Raw genomic sequence first — 9486 nt, forward strand, 5'->3', positions numbered from 1 at the left:
CTCAGCTGCCAACTCAGGTTGCTGTTCTCCGTGAAATTATTGGCCATCCTGGAGGTGATACACAAAGAAGAAAAGGAATGAATGCATCCTATGGAAGTTAAGGTTACTAAATCATCCACCTGTTCCTGCAACAGGTCCACTCTTTGGTTCACAGTTAGAATGCCAGCTTTTAAGTGGCCATCAATAGATCTCAAGGTAGTTAATGTTGTAGCTGTTTTTTCCACAATGTCATTGACTGTCTCAGCTGATTGGACCTGAGCAGCCATGGCAACGGCGGCAGTCATAGCCGCTGCTGCAGAAAGGGTAATGGCAGTAACCAATGCTGCAGTTATGCCAAAATCCCGTTTGGTTCTGATGATTTCCGTAATGGGAAACGTTCCTGTATCCACTTTGACCGGAATAGGAACATACATAGGAATCCTCATCACTACTGCTGTATTAGCAGAACCATTCCAACATTGGCTAGCAATGCAGGAGACATCAGTCGAATTGCACGAGATCACTTCTTTGGTAGCATCAGTAGCATTAGAGAGCAGAAAGAAAAAAAGGAGCTTTTAAGCATACTGGGCTAGCTGGAACAGTGAGATTATTCAAAGCTTTATGTATTGATAGATTCTTAAGAGAAGGTCCCTTCTCATCCCTTGTACCAGAAACATTAAGAAGTCTTATGCAGAGATTCTGGAGAACCGCAAAAGGTTCAAGAGAAGTAAATGCTCCACGCTCGTTGGAGAGTACCCATTGAAACCATGGCCAGGTATTTTTACTGCCTGTTCTTTGGGAACCTCCCTGAGTTAGGTTATACTGGTACTTGCCAAGAGGGGGAGTAAATTCAAAACCTGGAGCTATCTGCTTAAGTTTGTGATCCGGACTCTGACAAGGCGTCCAATGAGGTGGATAGCCTCGATTGGGTGCACAATAAGGCAAGACTTGTCGAGCAGTGGAGTTCTCTTGACTAAAGCGTGAATTTGAGGGTCGGAGCCCCTCCATCAGCATCAGAAATGTAGTGATATTTACATCTTTGGTTCCATTTGTACCAGTACCAGAGCCAGAACTAGCGCCTGTACTAAACTGAGACAGGGCTTCAGTGAGCATAGCACTCGAGATCTGGTTATTAGTAAGAGGATCAAGCCAATTGCCAATAGAACCATTCTTCAACCAAATGCATGGGTTAGAATTATTAATAAGGGAGAAGCATAATGCTCCATTGAGAGAAATATTAGTGGCTGAATACTGGGCAGTGTCAGGATCTAAATTGACACAAGGCAAACCCAATTCACAACTAGTAGAAAAGAAAACAGGCAAAACTTTAGATGTGCTATGAACAGGCAAAGGAATTGGCCACGCTTTCGCTATGGCCCACAGGATTTGTTCTCTGGCCTGGATCAGCCACGGTGTTGTCAAGATCAGCAGCAGGATCAATATTGGAGGCTTCATCTTGTTTGTTGCACCTCCTCGTTAGTCTCTCTGGAATCCACACCGGGTCTTGCTGATCCTGAGGGAAAACACAAACAGAACCTCTCGCCCATGCTAATACCGGGTCCGGTCCATGCCATAGACCTGTAAGGATATCTTTCCATTTTACATAGCCCTTCTGAGCAGGTGCCTGAGTCTGGTGCCTATTGGCAGCAGAAAGGCCTTGAGAATCCAAATTTAAAAAATTCAGAGTAAAGAGAGCCAAGGATAGTTGTTCCTTTGGTGTTCTACCATGGCCTATTCCCCCTTTTTGTTTTAATAAACATTCTTTCAATGTGCGATGGGCTCTTTCAACTATTCCTTGTCCTTGGGGATTATAAGGCAGGCCATGGTTTAATTGGACTTCCATCTGTTTGCAGAAGGAGGTAAAAGATTGAGCTGTATAAGCAGGACCATTGTCAGTCTTTAATTGCTGAGGTTTCCCCAGGCACCCACGCCTCAAGGCAATGTCCAATGACATTGCGAGCCTTTTCCCCACTCATAGGGGTGGCATGGATGATGCCTGAACAGGTATCCACAGACACATGGATATATTTAAGAGTTCCAAATCCTGAAAAATGAGTTACGTCCATTTGCCAGATCTTCAAGGGCAATAACCCTCTGGGATTGACCCCCAGGCTAGGGGGGTGCAAGAAGGTTATACACTGTTGACAATTCAATACTATCTGTCTAGCTTCTGCTCGAGATAGCTGAAACCTTTGCTGTAAAGTTTTTGCAGATACATGGAATTGTTTGTGAAAGTGCTGTGCTCGTTCCATAGAGGAAGCGAAAAATACATATTCCCCTCTAGTACAGAGATCTACGATCTCATTGCCTTTTGATAGAGGTCCAGGCAAGTTGGTATGAGCTCTAATATGTTGTATAAAAAATTTCTGATCGCGATGCCAGATCAACTTTTGCAACTCCTGTAAGAGTTTGCAAACTGTACTGTTAGGTTTGATAGGTCCTGCAACCTCCAGGGCCTTAACAGCATTCACAACATATGCCGAATCAGAAATCAGATTAAAGGAGAACGGGCAATTTCTAAACACTTCAAGAACAATTTTACATTCAATAATCTGGGGGGAGCCAGGCTGATATTGAAATTGCACTGGATCCTGATGCTCTATCATATAGGCTCCACAGCCCGTCTTGGATCCATCAGTGAAAATATTTGTGGCTCCAGCAATAGGAGCTGCTGCAGTCATTTTAGGAAAAATGACTGGATGTTCTTTAAAAAATGACATTAGAGGGTGTTTTGGATAATGATTATCTATTTCTCCTGAAAATCCACATCGAAGAATTGCCCAATCATCCATAGTTCCACAATGTATCTTAACTTGTTGAGCAGTATAAGGGATTATGATCTTAATTGGTAGTTTCCCAAAATATTGAATACATTGCTGTATCCCATTTTGAGCCAAGTCAGCAACCGCTGCAGGATAGTATTCAATAGTTTTTCCTGGGGAGGATTTAGAATAAATCCATAGTAACGGACCATCTTGCCACAGCAAAGCTGTAGGCTGGGAGAATGTTGGAAGCACACACAAAAGAATATCCATATTTTCTATTAGCCGTTTAAGGCTGGCATTTTGTAATTCTGTCTCCACTTTCTTTAAAGCTTCTCTGGCTTCAGCAGTTAACTGCCTAGGTGAATCTAATGCTGAATCACCATTGAGAATATTATACAATGGCTTCAACTCATAATTTGGTAATTTTAAATAACATCTTATCCAATTTATATCTCCCAACAACTTTTGAAAATCATTAAGAGTTTTTAAATTATCTTTTCTAATCTCTATCTTTTGTGGAATAATTGTATGAGGGAGAATCTTAGCCCCTAGATAGTTAACAACAGTGTCCTTTTGTACCTTTTCTGAGGCTATGACTAAATTATGCATCTCAAGCAATTTTACCAATTTTGTATATGCCTTATTAAGCGTTTTATCATCTTTGGCAGCCAATAAAATATCATCCATATAATGAACACATCTAATCTTTGGAAAGTCCACTCTCAGAGGAGCAATTGCTTCTGCTACAAACAACTGACACATAGTAGGACTATTGGCCATCCCCTGTGGCAACACTATCCATTCATACCTTAAATCAGGTTGTTCATGATTACAAGAGGGCAGCGTAAATGCAAAACGCCCTGAATCCTTGGCACACAAAGGTATGGAAAAGAAGCAATCTTTAATATCTATAGAGATGATAGGCCATGATGCAGGTAAAGAAGTTAAAAGTGGAAGACCACGTTGTACAGGGCCCATAATTTGCATCTGCTGATTAATAGCTCTAAGATCATGAAGCAGTCTCCATTTACCAGATTTTTTCTTAATGACAAAAATAGGAGTATTCCATGGAGATACAGAGGATTTTATATGCCCCAGATCCAGCTGCTCCCGCACTAGAGTCTTAGCAGCTTCCAGTTTTTCAGAGGAAAGTGGCCACTGAGGAACCCATACCGGCTCCTCTGTTTTCCAGGTAATAGGAATACCTCCCTCAGTGGCCCCTAGGAAAAACCCAGACCTAGATTCTTTGGTCTTGGTTGTGGGATAATAGGACTGGTACGACCCTGCAGATGTTTCCCGAGGCCTCGGCCTGGGACGTATCCCATTCGTTTCATGATACCTTGAGATGTTTTTGAGTATTCATTTGTGAGTTTAAAACCCATATCCTTTAACAAATCTCTTCCCCATAATGAAATTGGTAAGTCTAACACATAAGGTTGCATGGTCCCTGAATGCCCTTCCTGATCTTTCCAAGGCAATTGTCTAGCACTCATATCAGGAGCCTTAGCATAGCCTAAACCTTGTAAACTTTGAGAAGAAACCTGTATAGGCCAGCCAGAGGGCCAATCTTTAGTGGCTATGATGCTCTTATCAGCTCCAGAATCTAGTAAGCCTAAGATTTTCTTACCATTCACTATTAACTCAAGGGTTGGACGTTGATCAAGGTTTAAAGCTAGGAAAGTTTAGTTTGATCCAGTGGAGCCAAAGTTTCCCTCTCCTCTCTCTCTGGCTTGTGCTGGAAACTTGTCATGCAAGCTTGGCAAAAGCAGTAACTGTGCTATCCTGTCTCCAGGAGAAATGGCTGTAATCCCTCTAGGAGATTCTACCATGATCTTTACTACACCCATGTAATCAGGATCTGTAACTCCAGGATGTACTCGTAAACCTTTCAATGCTGCAGATGATCTTCCTATAAGCAAACCTACTGTGCCAGGCTCAAGGGGTCCCTTAAAATCGGTGTCAACAAGCTGGACCCCCATTCTGGGAGTTAATACAAGTGTGGTGGTGGAGCGTAAGTCCAGCCCCGCGGAGCCTGTAGTGGCTCTCCTCGGTCCTTCGGATGACGAAGAGAGGGCCAGGTTTCAGGACTCTGCTCCTGGTTCTGATCCTCCATGGCCCCATATATTTGTGGGCCCTGGGGTCGTGGGCCCCGTCGTCCGTTTTTTGGATGGCTCCTCCATACCCCTGAACAAGAGGCTGTCCACTGATGTCTTTTACTGATCTACAATCCTTAGCCCAATGATTTCCTTTTCTACATCTAGGACATAAGCCAGGTTGCTTAGGGCGCGGAACAAAGTTATTGACTTTAGTGTTTCCTCCCTCGGGGCATTGCTTTTTCAAATGCCCTTGCTTGCCGCATTTAAAGCAAGCTCCTGAACCTCCACCTTTCTTAGTTAATTGCATCACAGCAGCTGCTAGTCCAGCATTAGTCAGCGGACCCCCTAACTCCCTACAGACTTTCATCCAGACTTCAAGGCCTTTACCCTTATATGGAGTTATTGCAGCTCTGCACTCTTTTGTACACTGTTCATAAATCAGCTGTTTGATCAAAGGCATAGCAGCATCTGGATCCCCAAACACTCTTCCTGCACCTTCTACCATTCTTGCCACAAAGTCTGAAAAGGGTTCCATAGGACCCTGTAATATATTTGTAAGATTTCCACTGACCTCACCTTTGTTAGGCAGAGACCTCCAAGCCCTAATGGCTATTTGATTAATCTGATCATACACTTGAGGAGGATATCCTGTTTGTTGCTGTGCAAAACGTCCTTGACCAAGAAGCATGTCCACATCCCAATATTGATCACCAGCTGCGCGATTAATCGCACCTTGATCATTGGCAAACTCAATTTGAAAAGCTCTCTGTAGGGGAAGCTGTAGCCACGCCTTCTTAGGGGCTGGCTACAAGAGTACCTGAGGGCTTGTGAGGGCATGGTCAGAGTGAGTAGGGGGACTGTGTTTTTGGTTTTGGTTTCTCTTTCTGTCCTTCCGGTCCAATGCAGACCATTGAGTTAACACTCTGTCGAACTCTAGATAGAGTTCCAATTCCTAAAAATTGTACATTTGCCTCTCTAAGAGGCCATTTCTGAGGCCAAGACTTTTGAGTAATAATAGTTACATCCGCCCCAGTGTCCACTAAGCCAGAAATAACTTTATTATTAATTTTAACTTTTAACTGAGGCCTTTTATCATTAATAGAAGCTTATCTAGAGGGGCTTCAAAACCTTCCTTTATGCCCTGACGTTCAAGGAGCTTTGCCTCTTCCCTTACCAATGCCTTCCACTGGATTTGGCATGAATTCTCAAGTACAGCTATTACCAATAGTTCCCAATCTGTGGGTGTCACCCTGTTAAAGGTTGCCCATGAATGTAATAGCTGTTTTACGTATGGGCTATGGAGACCATATGAGACAACTGATTCTTTAATATTCTTAAGATCCTTTGGCTGTATAGGTTGCCATTCATAAACCATTCGTCCATGAGGGTGTTTCTTAGAAGCTGGCTTTTCTACCATGGTAGCTGGGTACACTAATGGTGTACGAGTAACAACCTTAGAAGAATAGTCACGATACCTGGGTGGAGTAGGTGCCTGGGATTGGAGTGATTCTGCTTCTGAGGCATCCCACTGATCTTTAAGCCTAGCAATGATATCCTTTTGAAAAGTTTCAATCTCCTTAATCATAAAAGATTCCAAGCACATTAGTGAATCTGTAAATTGCTCTAACTGCTCATCTACACGTTTTTCTAGGTCTTTCATACGATCATCCTTAGACAGCATCTGGATGGCATGGAAACTGCCTTCTAGGTATTGGAGTCTAGATTCCAGGTCATGATTTGCTGATTTTGAGTCCTCAGCAATCGACCATATGGACCTATGTAATCTGTCAGCCCTGTAATGTAAATTATCTTCCAAACATTCAAATCTAGACTCAAACTTCTGATCTGCTACCTTGGATGCTTCAATGACTGATTGAATGGCATTGTCCAATTCTTCAACCCTATGCTGGGTATTTTGCACCGTTGCATCTAGTTGATGAGTAACATTGCCTATCTGAGTTTCTAGCTGGCTACAGATATTCTTTAGCTGGTCATGGTCTTCTGACAGCCTAGCCTCTAAGGCCTCAGACATGGAGGATCTCTCTGTGTTTATCTTATCATAAATACGCTGTATCTCATCAGACAGCTCTGTCTTTAGTGTATTGGACACAGAGCCAAGCTAATCATCCAATTTCTGTTCCATTTGCTGCACAATTGTGGTCTGACCTAATCGTAAAGCTGTTATTTCCTGTAAGCAGGTGGTGAGGTTATCCTTATCTCTATTCCTGAGTCCTCTGGCTAGTAATACTATTTGTACCAGCAAGCTAACTGCCATGACAGTATATAGCCCAATAATTGGCAAATTAGCATCCTCCTCAAACAGTGAATTCACGTAATAAGCAAAAACATTACCAATTTTAGCAAATGATAAATATTCCGCCATGATTTTACCTGATTTCTATTCCAGATGCAGTAAATATATTTGACCAGCAGGTAGCACAGGCCTTCAGTTATTCCGAGGCGTTTGGCAGCAGTCGGTCAGCAGTGGAGAGCGGTCACAAAAGCGCCTGCGCTTATCTCTAGGCAGCGAGAAACTGGGTGGATGGCTCTAAGCAGCTCAGCTGCCGTGGGTCAGCTGCTAGCCGGGAACGCCTGTGGAAAGAAGCTTTCCGGGCCTAGGCGGCGGGCCCGATGGAACCCACAGCCTGTCCCAAATGGGGTGTGGGTTTCCAATATCCCACTTCTGACACCAGATATAGTAAGAAATTACCAGTACGGTGTCAGGAAGAAATATAAGGGTATTTAATAGGGAAAAGCCTTACTTACTGAGCGGACCAGCCAGCCGGTGATAGTCTGTACAACAAGAAACAAAGAAAAACCAAAACCAAAAACGCAGTCCCCCTACTCACTCTGACCACGCCCTCACAAGCCCTCAGGTACTCTTGTAGCCAGCCCCTAAGAAGGCGTGGCTACAGCTTCCCCTACAGCTCTCCAATCCAAATATTGTCCTGGTGATAAGCAAGCTCTTACCAAATTTGTCCAATCACTGGGTGTCATACAGTAGCGACTGAGCGCTTCTACCTGAGCAATTGTAAAAGCTGTCGTCACCCCATAGGTACGTACCGATTCTGCCAGTGCTTTGACTATTTTAAAGTCAATTGGTTCATGATATCTCTGTTGGTTACCGTCTGTAAAAACTGGATAAGCCAGTGGTCGAGTAACCCGAAACTCAGTGCGAACCGTACGCCACACTTCCAGACAGAAGGTGGAGCAACCAGGACCTCCTACTTCCTCTTTCGAGCAGTAGGGGGGAGGAGCAATAGGGCGGTGCCCTTGTTTTACAGTCGCCATTTTAGGACGCTGTTTTTCTGATACTTTTAATGAATGTTTTTCCATGAGCTCAATAATCTCTTCCTCTTCTTCCTCCATGATGTCCTCATCCTCACATATATCCTCCTCTGATTCTGAATCCTCTCCTGGTTCTTTTAATTCCTTCCTCAACCTTCCTAGAGAAGGATAGACTCGCTTCTTATCCCTTTTCTTTTTCTCCTTTGTTCTCTCACTTTCTGACTGTTCTGACCTTTCTTCTTGGAGCATTTCAAGGGCAGCCTGTCCATTTGCTATAGCTTTCTTATTTCCCCCTTTGTCCTCTAGACAGCTGCGCACCAGACGCCAAACCGGGCAAACACTCGGCTTCAACGTTCCCTGCTCCCAGGCAAAATCCAGGTCTTTCCCTAATTTATCCCAACTATCCACAGTGAGATTGCCTGAGGCCGCAAACCAGGGTGCAATGGTGTCGCATTCACTCAGGAACCTCTGTAATGTGGCTTTAGTTAACCTTAAATTGTTAGAATGAAGCAGCTCTTGAAGAGCCAGAAAAATTGGATGTGATTGTGACGATCCCATTGTGCTTTTGTCTTAGTTAGCGCGCTCCGAAGGTGTGCAAGTCGGATAACACCACCAGAAAACAAAAGCCCACACTGCTATGTTAAAAAGCAGCCAAATCACCACTATAATAGCGGGGTCCATTAACTTACTCTCACTCTGCAAATTAAAGCAGAAGCGAGGTTTTTACTTTCGGTTCGCTTTTGTCGCGAACAGTGTTGCTCCTTTCCGGAGACTTTACTGCCTCTTCCCCGAGGGCTTTGGTACTCTTTTACTGAGACCTATCTCCTCTTTCCTGAGGACCTTGGTGCTCCTTTACCGGAGACCTATCTCCGCATTCACCGCGGACTATACAGTTCCACTTACCTTGGGAACTTACCGGCGCCGCCCCGACTGTGAGAAGTTCTGAATTCCCCGTACGGGCCACCACTTGCGGCGTCCACCCTTGACCAGCAAGAAAGACGCCACACCGAGGAATCTTCTTCAAACACAGTTTAATCGGGAACCTCTTTGCTTTGTACAATGTATAATGGAGGCGGCGGCGGGCCGAGGGAGACGGGGCCTGATATAGTCTACATCTACCAATCACCTAACCCTACGTGGCGCGCCAGGATAGGTTGTCTCCAAGCAGAATTAAGAGGATACATGACCTTTACCATATTTGGAGTTGTTTACCACAGAGAGCGCTCGATGTCGGGCTGGCGGAGGGCGGAAACCGGCGCCATCTTTTGGGTGCGGTTTTCTGCAGCTCCCTACAATTTTCCCCTCTGCTTGAATTGCAGATAGAATCCTATGCCAGCCCCAGCTCTGCATCTCTATGC

At 44.3% G+C, this 9486-nt stretch overlaps 2 protein-coding genes across 2 annotated transcripts in view; one reads left to right on the plus strand and one right to left on the minus strand.

The window, feature by feature from the left end:
* Nucleotides 1-266, minus strand: part of LOC113838791 (zinc finger protein 420-like) — a 19077-nt gene extending 18811 nt beyond the window's left edge. The window contains 1 exon segment of the mRNA XM_035449123.1: nucleotides 255-266. Coding sequence (XP_035305014.1) covers nucleotides 255-266 — 12 coding nt within the window.
* Nucleotides 265-9486, plus strand: part of LOC118239321 (zinc finger protein 239-like) — a 15754-nt gene continuing 6532 nt past the window's right edge. Inside the window, exons 1-2 of the mRNA XM_035449124.1 lie at nucleotides 265-303; nucleotides 8435-8506. Of these exons, the coding sequence (XP_035305015.1) occupies nucleotides 265-303; nucleotides 8435-8506 (111 nt within the window). The remainder of the gene's footprint in view (nucleotides 304-8434; nucleotides 8507-9486) is intronic.

Source organism: Cricetulus griseus, chromosome 9 (genome assembly GCF_003668045.3).
Source record: "Cricetulus griseus strain 17A/GY chromosome 9, alternate assembly CriGri-PICRH-1.0, whole genome shotgun sequence".
Lineage (NCBI taxonomy): Eukaryota > Metazoa > Chordata > Mammalia > Rodentia > Cricetidae > Cricetulus > Cricetulus griseus.